Genomic DNA, 27,553 nt, shown 5'->3' with positions numbered 1-27,553 from the left:
CCTTAGTCCAGCAAACACCTTTGGAAGAGACTGCCTGTGCATGCCAACAAGCTGGCTGTATCTACATGTTCTCTCATAAAACTAGGAGCTCATCTACTCTGAAGTCAAAGTCTAGCAAGCCAGTTGCCACTGAATCCAACCTCTACAGCATTACTCAACAGGAAAGGGGTGAGTTATAGCACGCAACAACTACTTCCTCCCTAGCTCCTGCTTAGTGAAAATCTTCAGAAGCTATTGCTTTTGGAAAAAAAAAAAACAATTAGTTTAGATCTTGACTGTCTATGAAAGAAAATGGTCTTCAAGGAAGGACAGAACACAGCCAGAAAACCATTGAGAAGAGTCTAGCAGCACTGTAGCTCCAGGTCCAGGCTGGGGACTGTCACTATATTTGTTTTATAAACCCAGAAAAGATAAGTCAGGAGTACCAGAGGGAAATCCAAAAGAGCCTGCCTTTTTTTTTTTTTTGAGATGGAGTCTCGCTCTGTTGCCAGGCTGGAGTGCAGTGGCACAGTCTCGGCTCACTGCAACCTCTGCCTCCCAGGTTCAAGTGATTCTCCTGCCTCAGCCTCCCGAGTAGCTGGGACTACAGGCGTGCACCACTATGCCCAGCTAATTTTTGTATCTTTAGTAGAGAGGGGGTTTCACCATGTTGGCCAGGATGGTCTCAATTCCCTGACTTCGTGATCCGCCCGCCTCGGCCTCCCAATGTGCTGGGATTACTTGGGCCCGGCTGAGTCTGCCTCTTAAGGCCTGCATTTTGCTGGGTGCAGTGGCTCATGCCTGTAATTCCAGCACTTTGGGAGGCCAAAGCAGGTGGATCAACTGCCAGGTGTTCCAGACCAGCCTGGCCAATACGGTGAAAACTTGTCTCTACTAAAAATACAAAAAATTAACTGGGCGTGGTGGTGGGCAACTGTAATCCCAGCTACTTGGGAGACTGAGGCGGGAGAATTGCTTGAACCTGGGAAGCGGAGGTTGCAGTGAGCCGAGATCATGCCACTGCACTCCAGCCTGGGCGCGACAGAGTGAGACTCTGTCTCAAAGAAAAAAATAATAATAAAGCCTGCATTTTATAACTGTACTACTTCCTAATTTCCATCCCTATCTGCTAGGATATGTTATATTGCTTTGGGAAATCCAAGTTTTTCTCAAAAATTTCAAGTCTAAATATCAATCTGAAGGGACACTGTTTGGTCTAAGAAGTCCAATTAACACTCTGCAATGGTCTTTCTATAGGGCTGACATATTTACCAGCTTTTTGAGTGCGAGTCTAATATAAATAGACAATGAGGAAAATCTTGCCTATAAGTCCTTTCATCTGGTGCTGCAAGTTTGTACTACATATGATTCTGCCATTTCATAAACACTTTAAAAATCCTAGAGTTTCTTAGAAATCTAATATTCTTCAATACACGTTCAAATTAGATGAATAAAACCAATGCTATTAAAGCATGTTGTTCAGCAAGGAACGAGTATTTTGCCTCGTGACAGCAGTCATATAGCACTGGAGAGGTTTTCTTACCATCAGAAGCAAGGTCAGGACCGACTCTGGAGAATGACAAAACCGTTTGTGTAAAAATAAAATCTAGAAACAAAAAGGCAACTTAGTAACTTTCACGGGACGGGCATGGTGGCTCACGCCTGTAATCCCAGCACTTTGGGAGACTGAGGCGGGTGGATCACCTGAGGTCAGGAGTTCAAGACCAGCCTGGACAACACGGTGAAACTCTATTTCTACTAAAAATACAAAAATTAGCCAGGTGTGGTGGTGGGCACCTGTAATCCCAGCTACTTGGGAGGCTGAGGCAGGAGAATCGTTTGAACCCAGGAGGCGGAGGTTGTAGTGAGCCAAGATCGCACCACTGCATTCCAGCTTGGGCACAGAGTGAGACTCCATCTCAAAACAAGAACAACAACAAAAACCCCCTTCACCACAGCTTCAGTATAAAGACTTACCCAACCAGAAATTATATAGGCCTTAAAAATAATTGTGGGCCAGGCCTACTTCGGGAGCGTGAAGGAGGGTGAAAATTGTGTCATGGCAGCTCTGAGTCCATAGAGTCAACACCATGAGCAAGGATCTCTTTCCTGAGTTGGAAAAATGAATAGACAAGAATTATTGCTGGATTTAACTGGTGACAGACATGTCCAAGGAATATTGCAGGGATTTGATCCCTTTATGAATCTTTTGATTGATGGATGTGTGGAGATTGCAACTAGTGGGTAACAGAATATTCCTCATGGTGATATGAGGAAATTGTATCATGTTAGAAGCCTTGGGATGAGTATAAATCAAGGCTGTTTTGCAGAGAAATCCATGACCTCTCTCTGAAGGGCCTATTTTACTATGATGTAAAAATTGGATCATGTATATTTTCATACTAAACTTTTTGTTAAATAAAAAGGAATTGTGGACTGGATATATATCCATCTATTTTTCTGCTAGATAAAAAAAGGTTTTTTTTTTTTTTTTTTTTTTTGGGGTACAGAAGAAATATCAAAATGTGCCCGTTTGTCACTTGAAGTGTAAATGGCATTTAAAATATTAGAGGTTCCAACAGTAAAGAAATCAGCAACTTGAGACAATACTGTAAAGACTCATGGAGCATCTAAAAACTTGAAACTTTAGGAAACAATTATGGATAAATAATAATTAGGCTTGGTCTTGCAATGTGTTTCTCTAAACTGTTCCCGTAATAAAGTTCTAAACATCACAATTTGCAGTAAACTTTAGAAAATGTATCTATTATCTATTTTATCCATTCGTAGGTTATGCCCTGATGGGTTTCCAAGGAAAACTGTGGTATGACAAGCATGAAATGCAGACTTGAAGACCTTTTCTTGAATCCGGGCTTAGCGCCCCCATGAAGTGTATGACATTAGGTAAGCACCAGCTCTCAGAAGGATAATTCTTACAAAGTCAGAACAAGATAACCAGGCTATAAGGAACAAATAAAATAATCTGGTATCTATAAACTTTCCTCAACCTTAGACTGCACCTAGCAATGCATAATCAAAATAGAGTTCTAAATCAAGCCCAAAAATACTTCGAAGGAGTTCCCTCAATGAACTAAAACTAAATTTAGATCCACTATTGCCCCCTAATGGTCAGCTCTTAGAAATGAAACCCCTTTGAAAGTAAGAGTATGCAAATTCAGGGTTTTTTTCTATCAAGTTTCCCCAAAAGGCTTCTACATTGTTTTTCTCCAAGACAGACCATCTTCAATTACACTCATTTAAATAAAATTGTAGATACAGTGTATTTCTGATCTTTAAAATGACTTCTGTAACTAGATTAAGCTACCTTTTCTGGTTTTAAAAACATTTTCCTTAGAATGTCTCTTCTGTTTCCAATAATGGAAATCAAGAAGAAAAGAAAAAGAAAACGGGCTTCTTCTCAAGTCTCTGCTGCACCTTAAGCAAAAGTATGATAACTTGTCTTCCAGGTGTCATGGTGTAAGATTTAGGAGCTGGTTCTTTATCCTAAAGGTTGCTATCACCACAGGTCATTCCTGCTTCTCAGGTATCCACCAATTTCTTCATTCTTGAGGTGATTTGTTAGGGAAAAAAAGTCTTCCAAATCAAAAGTCAATGTTTGATCCCAAATCTACTTATATCAAAATACAAGTTCACCGTGGCTTGACTTACAGTCCAAACTAAGATAACTGCCTCTTCCTAAAAACCATGGAAATGTACTGCAGCCACACAGGGTCTGGCACACAGATGGCATGAGTAATTATAGAAGTCTGAATCTCTATGGGTGGAATCCTACCACCTACTTTTCATCTTCTACAAGCCTTAGTTTCATTATCTACAAAATGGGAATAATATCATCTACTTTGTTGGGATGCTGGGAAGGCCAAATGAAGTCATACATGAAAAGCATTTAGCCTAACGTTTGGTACACAGAAGGCATCAACAAAAAATATTATCGGTTAGCTCCTTAGTAAAAAAGAAAAAAAAAAGTCAATTATTGAAGAAGGCATTGTCTTGTCACTCACAGGTATGAAAACTCTGAGGTGTCATATCCTATCACAGCCTCTGAGAGCACACCACAACTTTCTATGTGTTCTCCACTGTGGGTGATATCTGTAATGAGACCTGCTAAGGAAACAAAGTCGAGAACGATCTACTGAGGAGAATAAACAACAAAGGAAATGCCTTCTCTTTCAAGTTCTGGGTATTTCACAACAAACATGGTGCCTACAGACTAAATAGGGAAGTTCAGTGCAAGGAATGGAAACATTGGATTGTTAGATCTATTACTCCCTCTAGTGGCCACAAACAAGACTGTTTTTATCAAAATCCGTTTGGCCAAGATTGCAACTTGGATATGTGTATGTATCAACCTTGAGTTTGAAAAGAAATAACCAGTTTGTATTTTCTGCCTATGTGGGGGAAAAAAGGGGCCTGATGTTAAGAGAAGCCAATGCTGTCACAAATTTTATCAGTTTGGTTTTTATTCCCTGAATGAAAATACTAATCAATGAAGAAAAGGCACATGCTAACTTTTCTACTATATTGACTCTCAAGTGAGAACTGAAGATAATCGCCTTTGTTGCTTTATGAAAGGGAATTTTGAAATAAGCATCTTTCTAAAATAGCAATTTTTTACCACAGGGTGATTTACAAGCCAAGGTAATAATTAAATATGCCCAAGACTATGACTATTTTTCTCTGACCAAACCCTTCATTTTTATAATGGGTAATTATAGTAAAAACTTCAATTAACCAGAGCCCTCAACATGTTATCCTCCTCTTGTACTGTATTTTTAGGGCAAAGTAGAAAAATAATCACAAGAAGTTATTCATATGACAGATTTAGTTTGAAAATCTAGATGTGTTATCTAAGTAGGAAAAAAAACCCTGAAAAATTACATTCACACCATAATATATAAAAAACACCTACATATAAATGATATATATATAAATATATATAACTAGATAACAGCTGGAAGGGAATATAATTTTTTTAAATGTGAATATGGACCAGACATGGTAGCTCACGTCTATAATCCTAATGATTTGAAAGGCTGAGGCAAGAGCATCACTTGAATCCAGGATAACACGGTGAGATCCTGTCTCAACAAAAAACAAAGAAACAAAATAGCTGGGTGTGGTGGTGCATGCCTGTAGTCCAAGCTACTTGGGAGGCTAAGGAAGGAAGATCACTTGAGCCCAGGAGTTTCAGGCTGCATTGAGCTATGATCACACCACTGCACTCCAGCCTGGGCGACCATGTCAAAAAGGAAAAAAGGCTGGGCACAGTGGCTTACACCTGTAATCCCAGCACTTTGGGAGGCCGAGGTGGGTGGATTGTTTGAAGTCAGGAGTTCAGGACCAGCCTGACCAACATGGCAAAACTCTGTCTCTACTAAAAATACAAAAATTAGTTGGGCATGGTGGCGCATGCCTGTAATCCCAGTTACTCAACAGGCTGACGCATGAGAATCACTTGAACGTGGGAGGCGGAGGTTGCAGTGAACCAAGTTTGTGCCACTGCACTCCAGACTGGGCAAGAGTGAGACTCCGTTTCAAAAAAAAAAAAAAAAAAGTGAATGTGATAAAATTGTGAACTACTTTCTACTCTTTCTGCTGTTTTTCTATTACATTGTTATTTGTACAACAAATACATTAAAAATCAGAGACGTACATATCCTGCAACATCTATTCTACATTGATAGAGGCTGCCATACCCATTATCAAGAGACAAAACAGGTTTCTCAGGGAATATCTCCTCTAACATAAGCTGAAAAAAGACAGGTTTTGTATATATATATAATTTTCAACTAATTTGAAAATATATTTATCAGGATATTCTTTATTCTGAAGCATCAATAACTTACCAAGTTTCACTGAAGTATAAAACTCAACAGACCATGAATAGGCTAAGTAACCACCTGTGAATGGAAACCTCATGATACAAGTCCGTATACTTAAAATACTGTTTATTTGTGATTTAACATTAATTAGCATTACATCTAAGAGCAATATCAGATAACATTTATACATTTTTCCACAGGACACAGAGGTTCATTGGCTCATTCTTTATGCCAAAGCAAGTAAATAGAGGCATTAGCAAAAGGTGCAATAGTTCACTGTTATGTTTAAAAAATATTTATGCACATTGCATTCATTTAGATATATATATTTTTAAAAAGTTATGGAAAAGCATAGTTCACAGGTTACTGTTTCTACATACATTGTAATACAACATAAATGATGTAGAACATTAAAAAAATCTTCCAATAGAGAGTTAAGCAACTGAAAGTTTCCACCAAGAGATTAAAACACTGATTCCAGTAGTTAGTGAGATCTAGAAAGACATTTCCAGGCTCTGGCTCAACTCTGCATTATCATATGCACACAAACAGAGCCAGCTCCAAAACACACTGTAATCAATGTAATTTTTTGCATGCCAACTCACCCTTAAGAAACACTTTGAGTTATTTTTACCCACGATCATTCTGGATCATTGATTTTGCATCGAACTGTGACATCACTTGGGTGAAAGGGGAAATGCCTATATTAAGCCTAGGTTTAAATTTGTATTTACATTAAAAAGAAAGGTCACTGAAAAGAATTTTTTAAATCTGTAAAAATCAAGAAGTGGTAGTTTTCTTACTGGTGGGATTAGACCTGCTGATTTCTTCTAGTGCTGCCCTCTAAAGATACAAAAGATTAGAAAGATTTGACCCTTTTAAAACTCAAATATCAACCAAGACAGACATTGCTTTTGGCAGAGAAGCAGAATTTTAGAAATTTGGGACATGTTTCCAACAAATCACACTTTGTATCCTATCGTGAATATGAGTCACCATCAAACTAGAATTCTTCTTTTCACATCCCATCTTTTGTCCCCTTAATTTTTCACTTTCCCTTTCATTCTTTTTCATTTGGCTACCTTATGAGACTTTTCTTTACTCATTAGCAATACTAAGAGTAAAATACAGTATAAGATTCAAATATGAATCTAGATGTACCTTTACATGCTCTAATCCCGTTTTGACACCAAGTCCCTGGATTCTGGAGTTATATTTAAGTATACTCAGTACCAAGCAGCCTTAAGTATGCTCTACTGTGAAAAGATTGGCTAATATGCTTAGGACACTTTTATACTGAACGGTATACAAACATCAACATACAAATTTTTTTTTTTTTTTTTTGCCAGAGTTAAACTAAATAACCCATGTTATGTGTACAAAATCCCCTTTGTTGAAAAATAAGGGGCTTTCTAAACTAATAAAAAAGGAAGTTTTCAAAAATTATAGTTTATTAAAACAACTTTTTTGGCAAACAAAGTTACTTCAGGTGAGGAAATTTTATACTGTGAATAAAATTCCAAATGAATCTTTTCTTAAAACTTTTTAAAAAATTATGTGCCAGTGTATACTAATGCTATAGATTCTTGTCTTAGAAGTTTTTAAAGCATTCTGTTAATGCCCATTGAAACAATGGGACTCCAAAAATATAGTCAATAATCATGATAAAAAATTATAATATGATTACCAAGTGAAGCAGGTATTGAGAAATAAAAATTCTCACTTGCTCACTGGCAATTTCTTTCTAACAGATATTATGGAGAAGGCCTGAAGTAATTCAGACAGATAGCTGTTTATGGTGAATTATAATAATACTTCATGAGGGCAGAGCTAATTAAAACTAGTAATTGCTTAAAATTCAAAGCCATTTTTGGACATATAAAACAAGAGATGAATCTGAAAGTTTTTATTTTGTAAAACCTCTTTCCAGTTCTTAAAGTCCAGTTTGCTACATCCCCCAATCTGATCTACCATTGCATATTAATGATCAACTTAAATGTGGTATTTAGATGTGCAATGTCACATTGTTATAATAATAATTATAAAAAGACTTTATTTAGGCCTCAACTTTCTCCTTTTTTTTGTTCTTTTTCAGAAAAGAAGGAGTGCGGAATTTCTTCTTTTTCTTGGATGGCGATTTTGAAGGGGAGCCTTCAGGTGACAGGACTTCTTCGATTTTCTCTGGAGACTTAATAGTAATCTCGATGTTTTCTACGGTTGTACTTGTGGTTAACCTACTCACTCGCTTAGCAAGCTCATCTTCAACATCATGCATATCATCCTTGCCATTTACTACCATGACAGGCACTTCCATGGAGATGAAGCTCTTGGAAAACAGCTCATGGTTTTCTACGAAAGGGGAGGGTTTTTTGGGGGTTATTTTACATACTTAACATTTTTGCTCTACTTTACAAAACTGAAATGTTTTAGCAATGTAATAAGGCATTACTTTGATTCCAATGAAGACAGATCATTATTTTAATAAACTGTGATCTATTAGCACGAAGCTAATTTTCTTTAATGATATAAAGGGGAAAGGAACAAAGTTGTTAAACCAAAGAGCAAAAGCTAGATAATCCCAGTTTGATGAAATAACAGTTTCATTGTAAATCAAGTTAAGTATAAATGAGGAAGACAACATATTTTTCTCTAGTTTTGGGATCATTTGGCAATCAATACTGAAAAAGATTTCATGCTGCTGATTGGGAGATGTTTAATTCCACAAATTCTTTTTTTTTTTTTTTTTTTTTTGAGGCGGAGTCTCGCTCTGTTGCCCAGGCCGGAGTGCAGTGGCACAGTCTTGGCTCACTGCAAGCTCCACCTCCCGGGTTCATGCCATTCTCCTGCCTCAGCCTCCCGAGTAGCTGGGACTACAGGCGCCCACCACCACACCCAGCTAATTTTTTGTATTTTTAGTAGAGACAGGGTTTCACCATGTTAGCCAGGATGGTCTTGATCTCCTGACCTCGTGATCCACCTGCCTCAGCCTCCCAAAGTGCTGGGATTACAGGTGTGAGCCACCGCGCCCAGCCAATTCCACAAATTCTTAAGAACTGCGGGTTGCCAAAATTCAGATTAAGGTAAATCAATATAAATGCTGAACAAAAGTAGCGCCCCATTTTTAATGATATAAAATATGTAATTATTGGGAGATATAAGTAAAATATGGAAAACTTACTGTGATGAGGTATTCAACTTCCTCACGTGAAAACAAAACACAGAGGGACAGACTCAAGACTAACTCAGTGAATGCTTATGTGGGAAATTACATTGAGTACCTTCTAATTTTTCAGGGACATTTTGCGGTGACTGAGTTTGAGACTGAATTTGTGAAACAGATGAAGCGTCATCTGAGAGTAATTCCTGCTCAGCATCTGTTGGATAAGAGTTTAGTTAAAAGCCATGCAAAACAAAACAAGGCAGCATATGATTTTAGGGAGGTTAGTGCATACATCAAATGCCTGTATACAAAGAGATGATAAATTCTTCAGCAGTGAGCTGAGCATGCTAACAGTTATCCCATATATCCATAATTATACATTAAGAGGAGGTTAATGTGTTAACATTTCTGGCTGCTAATGGTTATTTTACGTACAGGTTACAAAAGATGCACAGCTGCTGGCAGCCCAGGCAAATGATATGTTGCATGTAGCTCTTGCTAGCATTAGAAAACCAAAACATACTGTGCAGCCAGATGAAAAAAATTATAAAGCCTCACCAATGATGCTACATTAATGAGGCAGAATGCCTCACAGAATTTTTGAACAATATTTAATTAGTGATACCTGTCAGAGCAATGTTACTGAGCTAATTCATAAGGTCATAATAAATGTGGAAGAAACTACTATAAAGTTATATAAAAAAGGTGACGGTTCTAGAGTGCAACATTTGTTACCTGGCATCTTCAGGCTTTCAAAAAACAAGAGATTAAAGAGGGATATTTTACAAAATATGAAAAACAGAGAAAGCTCCCAACTTCATGTTAGAATAAACAAATTCAATAACACCATTTAGAAAATTTAGTATAATTACATTAATGAATCAGGACAACTCCCTTTTGTGACAAAGGCACAAAAAACTGTTCCTTGGATGATCAAGATGTCATTAGTTCTTCCTAAATGATATCTAACATGGACAAAAATTCATTAACTATTGGCTTATTTTGCTTTGCATGAAAATTTCAACTGTATGTTGTGGATGCTCTAAAGCAGAGGCTCCTTACCCTCTTTTTGGGTGACAGGCTTGTTCCTGACCCTGAACCCTTCCCTCCCTAAATGTGTACCTTAAACAATAAAGCATGTATTTTTCAGGTGGCTCATGGACTGCCTGAAGCTTATTCAAAGACTCAAGATAGAGAACTCCTGCTAGGAAGAATCTCTTATTCCAGAGAAAAAGGGAGCTAGTAGTCAATTGTTTAAGATGTTTTCATTAACAAGTCTTAAATATAATCCTAACAATCTACTTACTAAGGGTTCCAAAGCCAGAAAACTCAACCTACTAGAGTGTCCGTGTGCTTAAGGAAAGTCACATCAAAATTTTAGCAGTTAGTTTTAAATTTTGAAGTGACAATGTTGGCACCTTGAGATAACCAGAAATAGAGATTTTACAAAGCATCAAAACTACATACTTATGAATCCTATAATTATTTAAAATTAAGAGAGTTAAAAAGCCACATAATTATGAAATGTTTAAATCCATTAATTTATCTACATCTACTTTGGCTAGTAATTCTTTACTCATCTGGGAATCTCACTTTCTAGAAGATTTTATTATAAAATAGTAGCATTCAGATTGGTTTTTTTCTTTTTCTGTTTTTTTTTTTTTGAGACGGAGTCTCTCTCTGTCGCCCAGGCTGCAGTGCAGTGGTGCGATCTCAGCTCACTGCAACCTCTGCCTCCCAGGTTCAAGCGATTCTCCTGCCTCAGCCTCCTGAGTAGCTAGGACTACAGGCGTGTACCACCATGCCCGGCTAATTTTTTTATTTTTAATAGAGACGGGGTTTCACCATGTTGGCCAGGCTGGTCTCAAACTCCTGATCTCAAGCAATCCACCTGCCTTGGTCTCCCAAAGTGCTGGGATTACAGGTGTGAGCCATTGTGCCCGTCCACACTGACTGCTTTCTATCATCCAACGTGAGGTACTTTATTGTTATCAGTGTGGCTTATCCTAGGTTGAATGTAAAGATTAACTAACCTTCTAGGCCTTGTTGTTTACGTTCGATTGTCCTCTTATACTCTTCAAGTTCTCCTTCTGTGAGATGACTAAATGGGTTAGGAGGGGCTGGTGGGCCATGATCATCATCTTCAAATTGCATAGTCTTACAAAGAAAAAATAAAAATCGATTCATTACCAAGAGTTTTACTTATATATCTATCCATCCATCCATCTATATACACATAAATGCACATATGATGTTTGTGAAGCCTTATTTCACAACAATCCTAAGAAATGCAAGGTAACATGCTTTGTTTAAAATGCTCTTGTAAGATTGATGCCCTTAAACTACTAATCCAATGGACTAAAATTGCCAGTGATATTTCCTCAATAAGCCTGTATAAGTAAATTTTAATAATTTTTAAAAACCATTATGCCAAGTTCTAATAAGTTTCACATAAAAAAAACTTGAAAAAAACAAGAATTGCTCCATTTTAAAGACCATTGTAAAAAAGGCTTACAGAAATGAAACTGTACCAAAAGTAGTTCTTTAAATCTGTTATGAAAATAAGCTTGTAGCTGTTTTCTCCAGGAAAGGAAATAATGAGAATTTCAGTTGCACTTGGCATATGGAACCCATGTATTTATTTTTCATCCCTCCCAAAACCCCACTAAAATGATAGTAAAGGAATAGAAAAAAACAAAACAAAACACCCTTAAGGACAAAAGAATGTGAGATGAAACAACAAAGGATGAGAAATGTTAACATATTTTTGGAAGATGGAATGCAAGTGGAACAGCAGGTAGCAGAGCTGAGAAAGTTGAAGCCTCAGTCCTGAAAAAAAGGATGCAAATGAGAAGCATGCTTATTTGCCCTGAAGAGGTCTGGTAGGGCCCAGAAACTAGAGGCAATAGGTACCATAGAAGGTGGTAGTAAGGAAAAGGTGAAAATAGAGGAACATGTTAAAAGTCTGAACAGGAAACAGATTCCCAGGTTCCCTTCCCTATTCCACAGAGCCAAGCATTTCCCTCTCTCTCATCTCTGCAGAAGATCAGAGGCTTGAGAAAGAAAAACTAGGCTGGGCGCGGTGGCTCACACCTGTAATCCCAGCACTTTGGAAGGCCAAGGCGGGCAGATCACCTGAGGTCCAGAGTTCGAGACCAGCTTGACCAACATGGAGAATCCTCGTCTTTACCAAAAATAGAAAATTAGCCCAGCGTGGTGGTGCATGCCTGTAATCCCAGCTACTCAGGAGGCTGAGGCAGGAGAATGGCTTGAACCCGGGAGGCAGAGGTTGCCGTGAGCTGAGGTCACGCCATTGCGCTCCAGCCTGGGCAACAAGAACGAAACTCCGTCTCAAAAAAAAAAAAAGAAAGAAAGAAAGAAAGAAAAACTAACTAGGGGACACAAAATACAGTTGCAGGCTCCTAGAATGATGGTTGGAAAGTGGCAGGAGACTGGAGTTCTTTTCCAGATAAACTAAATAGTCCCAGATAAAAGAATTACAGAGAATAATGTTTGGGGATTCCCCAGAGAAACAACCTGGTCCACATCCAATCACCCTACAGTGAAGCCCACCAATCCCCGAGCTCTGTGTATACCCAGAGCTTCTGATATGCTTTAATGTCTCATTCTTCCATATAAACAGACATACGGAACAACTCAGAATAGACAAAGACAACAAAGGCAAATGAAGAAAATTTAAAATTGATACCCTTAGAGCAATAAGAGAAAGTGTAAAGATCAGGATGTTATTAAAAAGGAACATTCAGGGAATAAGAACTCTTATTAAAAATAAAAAAGTTGGCTGGGCGTGGTGGCTCACACCTGTAATCCCAGCACTTTGGGAGGCCGAGGCGGGCAGATCACGAGGTCAGGAGATTGAAACCATCCTGGCTAACACGGTGAAACCCTGTCTCTACTAAAAATACAAAAAAAATTAGTTGGGCACGGTGACAGGCGCCTGTAGTCCCAGCTACTTGGGAGGCTGAGGCAGAGAATGGCGTGCACCCAGGAAGGCGGAGCTTGCAGTGAGCCAAGATCGCGCCACTGCACTCTAGCCTGGGCAACAGTGCGAGACTCCATCTCAAAAAAAATAAATAAAATAAAATAAATAAAAAAAGTTAACATCAAAATAAAAAATTAAAAGGGTTAGAAAACATTCTCCCAGAAAGTAGGATACAAAGATAAAGAGATGGCAAGTAGGAGAGAAAAGAAAAAAATCAGAGGCTCAAAGAGGCCCAACATCCAAACTAACATAATATACTGACAGAAAAAGAAATGGGAAGAAAACACTCTTGAAGAAACACTTTTAAAAAACTCCCAGAACTGAAGGATATGACTCTGGAGATTGAAAAGGGTTACTAATTACTTAGAAAAAAGACTAAAAAGAGATCAGCACACAATCATAAAATCTCAGAACAGCAGGGATGCAGAAAGGGTCTAAAAGCAAAAAAAAAAAAAAAAAATCCTAAACAAAGGTTCAGGAATTCCAATGCCTTCCTACTTCAACAATAAAATAGGGAACAGAATGATGCTTTTCTTATTTCAGGAGAAAATTATTTCTAAACTATTCTATATCCATTATATGCACATTTGAAGATAGAATAAAGGAATTTCAGACTGTTACCACCTATGTATCCTTTTCTCGGAAAGCTATTAGAGGGTGCGTTCTACAGTAAAGGAGGAAATCAAGAAAGCAGAAGACACAAGATACAGGAAATGGAATACAATATAGATCAGCAGCACAGGAATCCTCCAGATGAACCTGTGCAGCTGGCCTGAGAGCAACCAATTTAGATTTGGATCAGAATGAAGGGGGGCTGGAACAGAGAGATTACCTGTTGCCTTTCACCCTATGGAAAATAATATTAGGACAGATTTTACGTTATTCTTATTTTTTGAGACAGAGTCTCGCTCTGTCACCAGGCTGGAGTACAGTGGCATGATCTTGGCTCACTGCAAGCTCCGCCTCCCGGGTTCGAGTGATTCTCCTGCCTCAGCCTCCTGAGTAGCTGGGACTACAGGTGCATGCCACCACGCACAGCTAATTTTTGTATTTTCAGTAGAGATGGGGTTTCACCATGTTGGCCAGGATGGTCTTGATCTCTTGACCTCGTGATCTGCCCGCCTCGGCCTCCCAAAGTGCTGGGATTACAGGCGTGAGCCACTGCACCCAGCCGGGACTTTATAATTCTTTTAAAAAGTTCGGGAAGAACTAAGCCAATGTACCCCAAATAATAAGCCAATGAAAAAAAAGGCAAGGTGAGAGTAGGGAGGGGTAACTTATGTAAGAAAGGAAATACTACCTGGCTTAGCAGCAAACATGTAGTAATATAAATAACGAAAGCTGATCTAACAGAAAAAAACAAAAAACAAAAACTGTGATGTATCCTTACTGGGAGAATGGGGAGAGGGAAAAAGGGAAGCATTGTATAAACAGGCTAAATCCCCATCTTTCAAAAATATTTCATTAATTCTAAGATGAACTTTTTCCATCTCTGAAATTGGGAACAATTATAATTGGCAGTGTTTTTTCTCTTTTAGTGACATATAAAACAATGGTACTTCTTATAACGGATAACACAGATTTGATGAAAAATAGTCAAGGTCTAAAACTGATAGACCAAGAAAAAGCAGAAGATGCTCTTTAGAAACATCAAAGGAGGACGAGGAGCAGTGGTTTATACCTGTAATCCCAATACTTCAGGAGGTCCAGGCTGGAGGATCACCTGAGGTCAGGTGTTCACGACTATCCTGGGCAACAGAGTGAGACCTCATCTCAACTAACTAACCAGAAACATCAAAGTAAACATTAGAAGCAATGAAAAGAACAGAAAGTTGCTGCACCTGGAAACTGGGAATTGTGGGTGACATTTTAAATCTTGTGAGTTGACTTTTTAACTTGTGCTTATATTAACCTTAGTAAAAATAAATATTCATATTTAAAAATCAATGAAATTAATGTGGTAAATAAAAAACAAAGATCATACTACTTCATAAACTTACAGAAGGTGGCTTATCCACAACAATTCCAGCAAGCAACTGAGATTGTGGTCCTGCTGTTTTCAAGTCATATCGATTTTGTTCCCGAATCTGAATTGAAAAACAATTCAATACAAAGTTCTTGAGGGCAACTATGCAGATGACCTTTGCTTTATCTTTTCATAAAAGCTTACTATTTGACATTTCCAGAGTGAGAGTCTCTTCAATTCCCACCTCCATAAAGACCTCTTTTACCATCCTAACAACTCATATTAGTCTCCTCTGCTCTTCCTGGCAAGTTATTTCCTTTCGTCTTAGGTTGTTAGAGAACTGCATTTTCCCCTAATAGCAGGGTTCTCTAACGCAGAAAAATGTTCAATACATCTTCCCCATGTAGCCTGTTCCCCAATTACTAGCACAGAGCTGGAGGCATTCAATATAAGCTAAAATTATACTGAATTAAATTCCAAATTCTTCTGTATTCAAACTTCTAAGTTTGGCATTAACCAGATTCAACCACTGGTGATTTAAACATAAAGCAATTAAAATGTCTCCCCTGGCTATAGAAGACCATGTCTTACCTTATTTCTCTTTTCTAGTACCTCATTCGGGTTTGTGTTTAAAGGAACAAACTGATTTGGATCTTCAATTTTGATAGGTGTTCCACCACTAACTTTAGATGAGTCTTCTGCTTTCATCCACTAAAGAATCAAAAATTTTCTAAAATGAAGCTTTGTGTTAAGAAAATATTAGTAGATTGTTAGATAACTGCTTATAGTCTCAAGAGGGGCATTGCCAATGTTTAAATAATTTCACTAAGCAGTACCTTAGTGGTGAATTAGTTTCAACTCATACTAGTTAGAAAAGGCTCAAAATCAACATTTACTTAAAAAATAAATGCCATTACGATTCACACAAATATTCAATTATACTGCTAATTAAACTTTCTCCTTGTGTCAAGTGAAAATATGATGCTGAAACTACTTCAAGCACAGAGAGCATGATCTCACATTCACTCACATTCAGTGTTTTGTCTTCTGCACTGAAGACAGCAGTCAGATGAAGATGGCAAAGGAGTAATCAAAAAAAAAAAAAACTTAAGAAATATCTTAAGATTTTAGTTTATCAGACTTCACTTTTTATTTTTGGCTGACAGAAAAGGCCAAGCCCTAATCAGCATTTTATAATGGGGATAATCTGGTATATAATAGCAAAATAGAACCACGGGGTTGGAAGGAGCTTACATAATTATTCTCATTTACCCCATATTATAATCCTTAAAGAAAGCGAATCTCGATCAAGATTAATGATGGCTGACCATCAATCTCTGTAAACAAAATGAATTCTGAGAAACCAATGAGTTTAATTATGTTCTTTTACTGGGAGGCAAGAAATCTTATAGACTACAGAAAAGACATTTTGATGCCTAGGTATTTTCATATTGAATGCCATTAGTTTATATAAGATGAACTAATTCTGAATATCTAGAGCTGTGGTGTCCAATCTTTTGACTTCCCTGGGCCACATTGGAAGAACTGTCTTGGGCCACATATAAAATACACCAACACTAACGATAGCTGATTAGCTTTAAAAAATCACAAAAAATTCTCATAATGTTTTAATAAAGTTTACAAATTTGTGTTGAGCTGCATCCAAAGCCATCCTGGGCCATGGACTGGACAAGACTGACCTAGAGAATGTTTGGTGGTATGCACTCCAAAACCAAACCAAACCAAATCTAATGCAAAATTCTGAAAAAGATAAAATAACCCATTTCTCTACCTACAAGATCTTGCCTAAGGGTAGCTATGTGCAGTGATTCATGCAGCTTTGGTACAATTAGGAGTTGATAACTTTTACAGTTTTAATTTACTGGTGAATTAAACTACTGGTGTAGTTTAATAGAAACTACAAAGCAGTATCATGTAGTGGACAAGAACTGGGCTCAAGAGTCAGACTGTCTTCATGCAAATCCCGAGTTTACCATTAAAACATGATTAATTAACCCTTCTTGCCTTGGTTTTCTCATCTATAAAACAGAAAAACAGCATCATTCATATTAGGAGAGTTAAATGAGAAAATTCGTGTATGGCACTTAGAAGAGTGTCTTGCACAAAGTTAAAGCCAGATAAGTGACAGTAATATTTTTAATATTATTTTACTTTCCAAATATTTTCAATATAGAACATTCAATTCTTGAGTAACTAGGCAAAATATTTAGTAAAGGCAAACTACGTAAAATACTGGCATACCGTGATTTTGGTTCGGGGACTGGTTTCTCCGTTCCGAGACTCCTCAGGCACATTCACTTTCATGTAAGTATTTGGTGAGTTCAGCCATCTTGTTTTTTCACGCTGTTGCCTCTGTGCCATGTATTTGAGAGGAGAGAGTGGCACTGTATCGTCTTCAAAGGAAAAAGCAGTCACAGTTGCTGGGATTTCCACATCACTCTTGTGCCTAGGCTTCTCTCGAATGAGAGGATGCCTGTAAGCATAGCCTGTTCTATACCCCTAAGGGAGGGAAAAGCCACATTTGAAGCATCAAACCTGTATCAGTAACAGCATTTGGATCCTAATTCCTTTTGTATACAAATGATTTAAAAGACTCCTTTGCTAAAAAACAAAGAAAAAGGCATCCTTCCAAACACCACATAACTTTCATGTAACACTGGAGTTGAAATTATGCAAATTTCAAGACCTAGTTAGAGCTGATAACAGCTGATATTGCAATTTCCACTCACACAACTGTTCCCGACAAAGGAACAGTTCTAAGTTGCTGACCAGAAGTGCTTTTCTATCTATAAAACTGTTTTGGGGAAGCAAATCTCAGTGCTCATTTAAGTCTCTGTTCCTGGGTCTGAAGGCAGTCAGCCTTCTGAGCCTTCACAGAAGAGGGTAAAATCTAAAATAACATTTGCCAAACCATACATCTTTTAAGGGGTTACTATCCAAAATATATAGGGGACTCAAAAAACAACAAGAGAAGAACCCAATTAAAAAATAGGCAAAGGATCTGAATAAACATTTCTCAAAAGAAGACATACAAATGGTCAACAAGTGTATTAAAACATCACTAATCAAGAAAATGCAAATTAAAGCACGAGATGTCATGTCCTATCTGTTAGAATCGCTATTATAAAAAAGATGAAAGACAACAAGTGTTAGAATGTAGGGAGAAAGGGACCCTTTGCACACTGTTGGTAGCAATGTAAATTAGTATAGCCATTGTGGAAAACAGTATGGAGGTTCCTCATACAATTAAAAATAAAACTACCATATCACCCAGCAGTCTCACTACCGGATATATATCCAAAGGGAATGTACTCAGTATGTCAAAGAGGTTATCTGTACTCTCATGTTAGGTACACCATTATTCACAATAGCCAAGATATGGAATCATCCTAAGTGTCCATTGATGGATGGGATATAAATGTGGTATATACAACATAATGGAACACTATTCAGCTTTAAAAAAGAAATTCTGTCAAATGTGACAACATGGATGAACCTAGAGGACATTGTATTAAATAAAATAAACCAGGCACAGAAAGACAAATACCCCATGATCTCACTTATATACAGTCTTAAAAAGTTGAACTTGTTGGGCATGGCAGCTCACGCCAGTAATCCCAGCACTTTGGGAGGCTGAGGTGGGAGGACTGCTTGAGCCCAGGAATTCAAGACCAGCCTGGGCAACATGGAGAAACCCTATCTCTACAAAAAGTAAAAAAAAAAAAAAAATTAGCCAGGCATGGTGGCACACACCTATGTCCCAGATACACAGGAGGCTGAGGTGGAAGAATGGTTTGAGCCCAGCAGGTTGAGACTGCAAGTGAGCCCTGATTGTGTCACGGCACTCCAAGCAAGATCCTGCCTCCAAGAAAAAAAAAAAAGTTGAACTCATAAAAGTAGAGTAGAATAGTGGTTACAAGGAGGTGGGGGTGGGGAGATGTTGATCAAAGGATACAAAATTTCAGTTAGGAGGAAGAAGTTCAAGAGATATATTGTACTATGGTGACTACAGTTAATAACAATATATTGTAATCTTAAAAAAAAAAAAAACGACATTTGTAAGTTCCGTTTAATTCTCAAAGGTGTGGTTAAATCACACTGAAATGCTTTCCTAGGGCCAAACTCAGCTTCTGGAAGAGTATGGAGCATGTTCTACAAAAATGGAAGCATCTGCTCTTGAATCTGAAGACATTAAATCCAAGTTTTACTTCAATTTTGCAACCTACCAAGTTGTCCAGAGTCCTCATAAGCCCTTCAAACTCAATTTCGCCAACCTTCCATTTTTGATGGGAACCCATATTCACACCTCCTCCACCAGATGCTGCTACAGTGTAAGTGAAAGCTTTATACTTCTGAAAGTCCAGTACATGGAGATTGTCTACTCCACCTGCACCTGCTAGGGCCTGCACCTGTAATCAATGGTAAAATATACAGAGATACAAAACTATAAAGACTGTAATAAGTATTTTACTTTCAAAAAGGCACAATTTCAATTTGGCAAATATCTATAATACTTGCTCAGGCTACTAACAACAAAGACAAGATGACACTCTTGTGCCAGCAGACAGCTGAAGTATCTTTTCCACCTATCTGAAAAAGAAACCTTCCAAGACTCTGATCCTCCCTGATGGAAAACACATTAGAGCCATACCTCTTAACATATTTTAAGCCACGGAATTCTGCTGCCAAATTTTAAATTTCTTTTCTTGAAGTTTTCCCAGGGTTATCCAGTTAACACTTTTGCTAAAAGCTATAATTTTAAGGAAATACAAAAACACTGTACTCTGAATTTAAAGATATTTAGGCAGAAGCCATCAGCTCATTATCTTAATTTAATTAAGTTTTTCATAGCCCCATTTGAGAAGAGGAGGAACCATTAAAGCAAAAATAAGTTGATTGTTAGGACAAGTTAATGTTGGTAGAAAAAGTTTTTTTTTAGTTGTTCTTTTCCCCCTTTCTTGTGGCCCTTCCAATAAATTAAGATTATTACCATTTGCTTCATGAGAATCCGCTTTATTTATTTATTTATTTATTTATTTATTTATTGAGACTGAGTTTCTCTCTTGTTGCCCAGGCTGGAGTGCAATGGCAGGATCTCGGCTCACTGCAACCTTCGCCTCCCGGGTTCAAGCGATTCTCCCGCCTCAGCCTCCCGAGTAGCTGGGATTACAGGCACATGACACCACGCCCTGTTAATTTTGTATTTTTAGTACACACGGGGTTTCTCCATGTTGGTCAGGCTGGTCTCGAACTCCTGACCTCAGGTGATCTACCCACCTCAGCCTCCCAAAGTGCTGGGATTACAGGCATGAGCTACCGTGCCTGGCCAAATCTGCTTGATTTAAAGAGAAAATTAGGGACTTTAGTTTAATTAGATCCCATTTGTCAATTTTGTCTTTTGTTGCCATTGCTTTTGGTGTTTTGGACATGAAGTCCTTGCCCATGCCTATGTCCTGAATGGTAATGCCTAGGTTTTCTTCTAAGGTTTTTATGGTTTTAGGTCTAACGTTTAAATCTTTAATCCATCTTGAATTGATTTTTGTATAAGGTGTAAGGAAGGGATCCAGTTTCAGCTTTCTACATATGGCTAGCCAGTTTTCCCAGCACCATTTATTAAATAGGGAATCCTTTCCCCATTGCTTGTTTTTCTCAGGTTTGTCAAAGATCAGATAGTTGTAGGTATGTGGCGTTATTTCTGAGGGCTCTGTTCTGTTCCATTCATCTATATCTCTGTTTTGGTACCAGTACCATGCTGTTTTGGTTACTGCAGCTTTGTAGTATAGTTTGAAGTCAGGTAGTGTGATACCTCCAGCTTTGTTCTTTTGGCTTAGGATTGACTTGGCGATGCGGGCTCTCTAGTTCAACCATTGTGGAAGTCAGTGTGGCGATTCCTCAGGGATCTTGAACTAGAAATATCATTTGACCCAGCCATCACATTACTGGGTATATACCCAAAGGATTATAAATCATGCTGCTATAAAGACACATGCACACATATGTTTATTGCGGCATTATTCACAATAGCAAAGACTTGGAACCAACCCAAATGTCCAACAATGATAGACTGGATTAAGAAAATGTGGCACATATACACCATAGAATACTATGCAGCCATAAAAAATGATGAGTTCATGTCCTTTGTAGGGACATGGATGAAATTGGAAATCATCATTCTCAGTAAACTATCGCAAGAACAAAAAACCAAACACCGCATATTCTCACTCATAGGTGGGAATTGAACAATGAGATCACATGGACACAGAAAGGGGAATATCACACTCTGGGGACTGTGGTGGGGTGGGGGGAGGGGGGAGGGATAGCATTGAGAGATATACCTAATGCTAGATGACGAGTTGGTGGGTGCAGCGCACCGGCATGGCACATGTATACATATGTAACTAACCTGCACAATGTGCACATGTACCCTAAAACTTAAAGTATAATTAAAAAAAAAAAAAAAAGAAAGAAAATTAGGGCCTTTAAATACATTCAACATCTCTGATGAAAAAAATGATTAATAAATATCCAACCTCTCATCATAATGAGGCTGTGGAATTGTTGAAAACTGCAATTTCATATAACTTCTGGACCTAGTCAAACTTTTTACAAAAGTGACCACAACACATTTGATTCTTGATTTGCAGCTGTTTTTCTTTCTTAATTAGTACCACCACTACAGGGTGAAAACAGAAATATGCAATTGTACTAACTTAAAAAGCAGGATTGTAGGGAAAATGATGTTTATGAGGCCCTTAGATTGTGTGTGAGAAAATTTTAATTTCCTTTACTCCTATTTTCAATTCAAGAGATAACTGAGTTGAAAACCCTGCCTACATAAGTAGAGCAGAACTTCTCTTAAAAGACAAAAAGCCACTAACTAATATGTATTTGCAAATAAGTACACAAAATCCAACTAAACGAGCAAATAACAAAGCAATTAAAAAAGGGGAATAATGTTTCCTACCTGAATCTCACAGGCTAGTTGCACATTAAAAATATAATGAAAAGCCTCCTCTAATGTTTCTCCAAGTGCAACCACACCATGATTCCTGAGTACCAGCACCTAAAATAGAATGCCCACAGCAATCACTTGAAATAACTGGCATAGCTCACACTGTTTTCATCAACAGCAGCAGCAACAAAAATAGCTCCTTAGACAAACTCTACTACATACCTTACAACTTGGTCCCAGAACCTTCTGCAGTTGAATTCTCTCCTCCTGTTCTTCCAGTGACCCTTGGTAGTCATAATAGGCAACATCTCCCAGAAGAAGAGACTCTTGAGAAATTGGAAGGATCCCACATTTCATGGAGGATACCTATTTGGTTTGGCCCATACCAAGATAACACATTTGGTTACTAAATACATTTTCATAGGAACCTGATTGTTTGGACAGCTCAGGAAAACACTGGCCTATTCACTGTGTTTCACCATTGCAGCCCACTTCCCACTTTATTCACTTCCCATTTTGTTTCTTCCACACACACACAAAAAGGACTTAGGGAATACAACTCAACTTATATGCTGTGTCAAATATTATGAAAGAAGCTTTGCTCCAAAAAACTCAATGACCCAATTTTCAAACTGGTTAGTTTTAGAATCCAAATGTTATTTCTCCAGTTGTTTCCTAGAATGGTAGCATTTGGTCCCAAACGCCTTTTGCTTTCTGGGTATGCAGATTATTGTATCAAATATGATTTTGAAAAGCAGATAGTAAAGCATCCTGTTGAGAAAGCCACAAAAATAATACATCTTCCAGCGTCCTGTCAGTTTTGGCCTTTCATTGACTTACAGCTGCTGTTGCAAGGGTATGGATGTGTATCACACACTTAACATCAGGACGTGTTGAATAGATTGCAGCATGGGGACTGAATCCTGTATGGTCAATTTTCAAATTGGTACTTCCCTGGTCAACCACTTCTCCTATTATATTGACTTTCACCTGGAAAAAATCAGAAGGACATATTTAACTGGTATATACGTATCAAAGTTTGTGTTTCACAAGCTAAACCAGGGGATAGCAAACCTTTTTGTAAAAGGTCAGATAGCAAATATTTTGGACTTTGTGGGCCTCTGCTGCAATTACTCAAATCTGCAGCTGCAGTACAAAAGCAGCCATAAACAATCTGTAAGTTAACAGGTATAGCTTTGTTCCCATAAAACTTTATTTATAAAACAGGTGCAACAAAACTTGGTACTTGGCAAGAAGTACAGTTTCCAAGAAAAGGAGAAACTTAAGCTCTTCATCGGAGGTCTGAACAAGTCTGGCATGTATAGAATTGGCTAGAAAACTTCTATTTGCTAACATTGCAGCAAGCACCCAGAACCAAGGTAGCTCCTGTCACTCTGTAAGCTGATGACAGTGGCTAGGAGTAGTCATGGAAAAGATAAAATACTAAGATCAGATCCTATAGTCATACCAGCTGAACTTTGTTTAAATCTAGCTATGAACATTGTGTGTGTGTGTGTGTGTGTGTGTGTGTGTATTGAAGACAGAGTCTTGCCCTGTAGGCCAGGCTGGAGTGCAATGGTGCGATCTTGGCTCACTGCAACCTCTACCTTATGGGTTCAAGCGATTCTCCTGCCTCAGCCTCCCGAGTAGCCGGGATTACAGGTGTGCGCCACCACGCCCAGCTAATTTTTTGTTATCTTTAGTAGAGATGGGGTTTCACCATGTTGGTCAGGCTGGTCTTGAACTCCTGACCTTGTGATCCACTTGCCTCAGCCTCCCAAAGTGCTTGGATTACAGGCGTGAGCCACTGCACCTGGCCGTGTGTGTTTTTTTTAAGACAAATTTCTGAGTGTATAGGGTGGTTAAAAAAAAAAAAAATCACGATTCCCTTCAAAACATAGACAAGTTAACTGATAAGACCAACTCATTTATTAGTCTCTTCAATTACGCTATTCTCTAAAGCTTTTCTCTAAAACAACATAGTTCAAATTCCCTTCACTGTTCACTAGTAAATGTTTTTCCATCCATACCTTCTTATTCTGTCCTGTGCTAAAAGCTAAAAACTGTCAGAAAAGCCAAAGAAAGCTCAGAAAAAGCAACACAGGAATGGAAAATTATACCAAATTGGAGGCTGTAGCTTCAGAAAAAGATAGGCCTCTGGGAATTATTATAATGTGGTCTTGCTCCTTACTTATTCTTACCTGGAAAAAAAAACAACAGGGAATTACTATGAAGTGGTTCATATTTTGCAGTGGAAACATGACTACAAATATATTTACAATGAATAATTGTAAGAGATCAGGAAAAAAAAAACCAACAAAGCAAAAATTAAAGGTCTACAACATGAAACTTTCCTAAAGTTTCCCTCAAGTACTTGCTAAAAAATTCTGACTTTAGTTTCTTATTTACTGGACTTACCTAAAAGTGTTATTTTGGGGCTCTAAGGTTATTTAGGGTCAGCCATGTTCATGAAAAATAAATGCTAATATTATTCAAGCCAATGTGGTAATAATTATAACCTTAATTTATAACTTGGAAGTTAAGGCAAAATGGGCAAAGGAAAGAGAACAAAATCTCTTCCTAGGAAGGAATTAAAATAAAGATGGAAGGTGGAAAGGAAGAAAGATTCTTGATGGACTGCATCTGTACCATTTCCATTGTACAATATTTTAATCCTCTTTTGTTTCCAAATAGCATCTTTTTCCAAGTGTGGCAAAATAAAAATATGATGGTGAATGGAAAGAATATATTTAAAAAATAAAGACCAGGGAGGAAACTTCCCTGACCTCCTCTATCTTCCTTGCCTCAAATGCTTTTTAAAGCCACTGATGCTCAGACATAATTATCATGGAGAGGGACAATTTTGCCAGAAGGATTTCTTCCTGGATAGATTCTACAGTTGGTCTGAACCAAAGGAACTTGGAACAACATAGATAGTAAGGGGAGAAGAAAGGTGGGGGAATTGGAGCCTCTCCCTTGGGTGTAAGGTTTAAATCAGTATTTGGTTGTGATCTAGCATACTAGGTTTAGAGAATAAGTCTGAAAACTGGACTTCCAGGTAAAGGTAAGAAGAGTATAGTTGCCTTCTAGCTGGAATTTTTTAAAAAAGGAATTGAAAGCTGAAGAACTCACTGAGATATAGGTATTTGCCAGGTGTGCCCATCCAAACAAGTCTACAAGTCTGTACAGGCTGGCAAGTTTACAGCGAGTAAGTTTTTCTCCCTTCACATATGAGGATGTATCTGCACCAGGAAGGTCATTGATAGGTGTGACCATGCCAAGACCTAAAAGAGCAAAAAATGTGGAGAGAGATACGAGTCATGCAATCCCTTACCTGGAAATTAGTTGCCAGGAAGTAGCCTGCGTCTGGGTGTATCCCAGCCTTGTATATAATAATCTGAAATTTATCAGCCCATATAATATTTTATTAGCTTATTCTCCTTCAGAGAGGTACACTGAGAGTAAAAATAAGTATCAGCTATCTTTGATTGCTTAGTAAAAGTTGCTTCACATAGTGCTTGCTAAGGAGTGACTATATCAAAGGCTCACACCACTGGGGAAAAATGGTTACACATATCTCCGAGGGTAAAAGTGTTAAATACTGAGGTTACTGCTAGTTTTATGATGAAAAGACCTCAACAGAAAGCTACTTTTCTATTATCTCTCTTGACTTTTATTCAAACACAAAAAACATTTGAGATGGAAAATAATGCATGCAAATAGTAGTATGATTTCTGCCCTATTGAAGGTCTTGAAGGTCTCTAATGATCTAATTGCCAAGTTCAGCTGTTACCAAGTTCAACTTTTGCTCAGTCTTCATTCTCCTTGACCTCTTTACAGCTTGACACGATTTACACTGCCTCATTCCTAGAACTCTTCTCGAGGCCCATGTGATACTATCCTAGATCTCTTATTCCTTGTCTACATGCTTTTCTCCTTTAACAAGTTCATCTGTTCCCTTTGCCCAGCTTTGGCTCTTCCCCAAAGCTCAGTCCTCCACTACGTTCTTTCTCATTTTACTTTTCCCTACAAAAACATTATAGACTCTTGAGCCTCCCTATTGTTATTTTTGTGTAGACGACTCACTCCCTGGTCTTTAGTTCTGATCAGGTCCTCCTCCCCATTTTCCAGCCTGCTTGTTTTGTTTTTTTTTGAGACGGAGTTTCACTCTTGTTGCCCAGGGTCGAGTGCAATGGCACGATCTCGGCTCACTGCAACATCCACCTCCCAGGTTCAAAGCGATTCTCCTGCCTCAGCCTCCTGAGAAGCTGGGATTACAGGCATGTGCCACCAGGCCCAGCTAATTTTGTATTTTAGTAGAGACAGGTTTTTTCCTTGTTGGTCAGGGTGGTCTTGAACTCCTGACCTCAGATGATCCACCTGCCTTGGCCTCCCAGAGTGCTGGGATTATAGGCCTGAGCCACTGCAACTGGCCCCACCCTTTTTTTTTTTTTTTTTAGAGGCAGGGGTATCACTCTGTCACCCAGGCTGCAATGCAGTGGTGTGATCATGGCTCACTGCAGCCTCGAACTCCTAGGCTCAGGCAATCCTTCCACCTCAGCCTCCTGAGTAGCTAGGACTACAGGGCATGCTGCCACACCTGGCTAATTTTTAAATTTTTTTAGTGGAGATGGGGTCTATGTTGCCCAGGCTGGTCTTGAACTCCTGGCCTCCAGTGATCCTCCTGCCTTGGCCTCCCAAAGTGCTAGGATTACAGACATGAGCCACTGTGCCCAGCCTAGCCTGCTATTTCCAAGTGCCTACAATGCAATAACATGAAAATTAAAAGGGTCTAAAGGTGATTTTATCTTCTCTCTCCTGGTTTTTCTTACCTTCTCTCTTCTCCTTACTTTGCTTCTAATATTGATATTACCATTCCTATAGGCTCAAACTCTGGGTTTCAGTAACCTCTACCTCCTTAACCTCTCCTGGGTAACCATATATAATTTGTCACCACATTTCATGACTGTTTTCTTCATAAGGTCCCTCGTTGTCCACTCTTTTGAGTTCAGCCCTTAACTCATGCATGGATCCCTGCAATAAGCCTCATTCTTGTACTCGACTGTAGCCCCTTTCTTTGTAAATTCATTATGCATAAAGCCATTGAGTTTTCTAAAGCACTGCTTTTTACCTGAGAATATGAGCAAGAACTTTTAAAGAGAATATTTCAATGGAAAACCTTTTAATTTTGAGATGTTTTGAAGTAATCTGAATAGTTTTACTACATAAGCCACAAAAAATAGCATAATTTCTGACAAAATTTTAGAGTCAACCATTAACCTGTCTTCTATTCTCCCCGTAACCTTCCAACTTTAACTTCCGCTTTTCACTTCACTGCCTAAGTATTTCAGGCAACTGGTTGCTATTTCCTGATCTCCAAACAGTGGCACATGGCTTTCCTCCTGCCATGCCTTTGTACATTCCAGCCAGCAGGCCCAGGTCTCCTGTAGCTCCTTGTTCCCGCCATGGAATCCAGGACACTTCCAGGGCAGCTTCTTTTACTATTTCTGTTTTCCCTGACTAGTCTTCCTCTTTGAGCTTTTGAGGTTTTCTCTTTGGAATCTTTTGTCAGCCCATACTCCTGTATGATTATTTAATCAATGTCCACAGCTTTGAGTACTACTTCTCT

The 27,553-nt window shown here is 38.4% G+C and overlaps 1 protein-coding gene and 1 pseudogene across 15 annotated transcripts in view; one reads left to right on the top strand and one right to left on the bottom strand.

The window, feature by feature from the left end:
* Nucleotides 1-1,993: 1,993 nt before the first annotated feature.
* On the top strand, nucleotides 1,994-2,355 carry LOC129136144 (small nuclear ribonucleoprotein G-like; annotated as a pseudogene).
* A 3,576-nt stretch (nucleotides 2,356-5,931) lies between these two features.
* Nucleotides 5,932-27,553, bottom strand: part of ADD3 (adducin 3) — a 127,885-nt gene continuing 106,263 nt past the window's right edge. For 11 of the 15 annotated variants that reach the window (XM_009459228.4, XM_001141198.7, XM_508029.8 and 8 more), the window contains 12 exons: nucleotides 25,057-25,208; nucleotides 24,045-24,125; nucleotides 22,765-22,914; nucleotides 22,147-22,290; nucleotides 21,937-22,035; nucleotides 19,199-19,381; nucleotides 17,214-17,471; nucleotides 15,543-15,662; nucleotides 14,986-15,072; nucleotides 11,016-11,139; nucleotides 9,101-9,196; nucleotides 5,932-8,171 (listed from right to left, as the gene is read on the bottom strand). In XM_009459228.4, coding sequence (XP_009457503.1) covers nucleotides 7,879-8,171; nucleotides 9,101-9,196; nucleotides 11,016-11,139; nucleotides 14,986-15,072; nucleotides 15,543-15,662; nucleotides 17,214-17,471; nucleotides 19,199-19,381; nucleotides 21,937-22,035; nucleotides 22,147-22,290; nucleotides 22,765-22,914; nucleotides 24,045-24,125; nucleotides 25,057-25,208 — 1,787 coding nt within the window. In that variant the 3' untranslated portion in view covers nucleotides 5,932-7,878. The remainder of the gene's footprint in view (nucleotides 8,172-9,100; nucleotides 9,197-11,015; nucleotides 11,140-14,985; nucleotides 15,073-15,542; nucleotides 15,663-17,213; nucleotides 17,472-19,198; nucleotides 19,382-21,936; nucleotides 22,036-22,146; nucleotides 22,291-22,764; nucleotides 22,915-24,044; nucleotides 24,126-25,056; nucleotides 25,209-27,553) is intronic. The other 4 variants (XM_054659882.2, XM_001140872.7, XM_001141781.7 and 1 more) reach the window with 1 other exon arrangement.

Source organism: Pan troglodytes, chromosome 8 (genome assembly GCF_028858775.2).
Source record: "Pan troglodytes isolate AG18354 chromosome 8, NHGRI_mPanTro3-v2.0_pri, whole genome shotgun sequence".
Taxonomy (NCBI): Eukaryota; Metazoa; Chordata; class Mammalia; order Primates; family Hominidae; genus Pan; species Pan troglodytes.
This window is presented reverse-complemented; position numbering and strand designations above follow the sequence as displayed.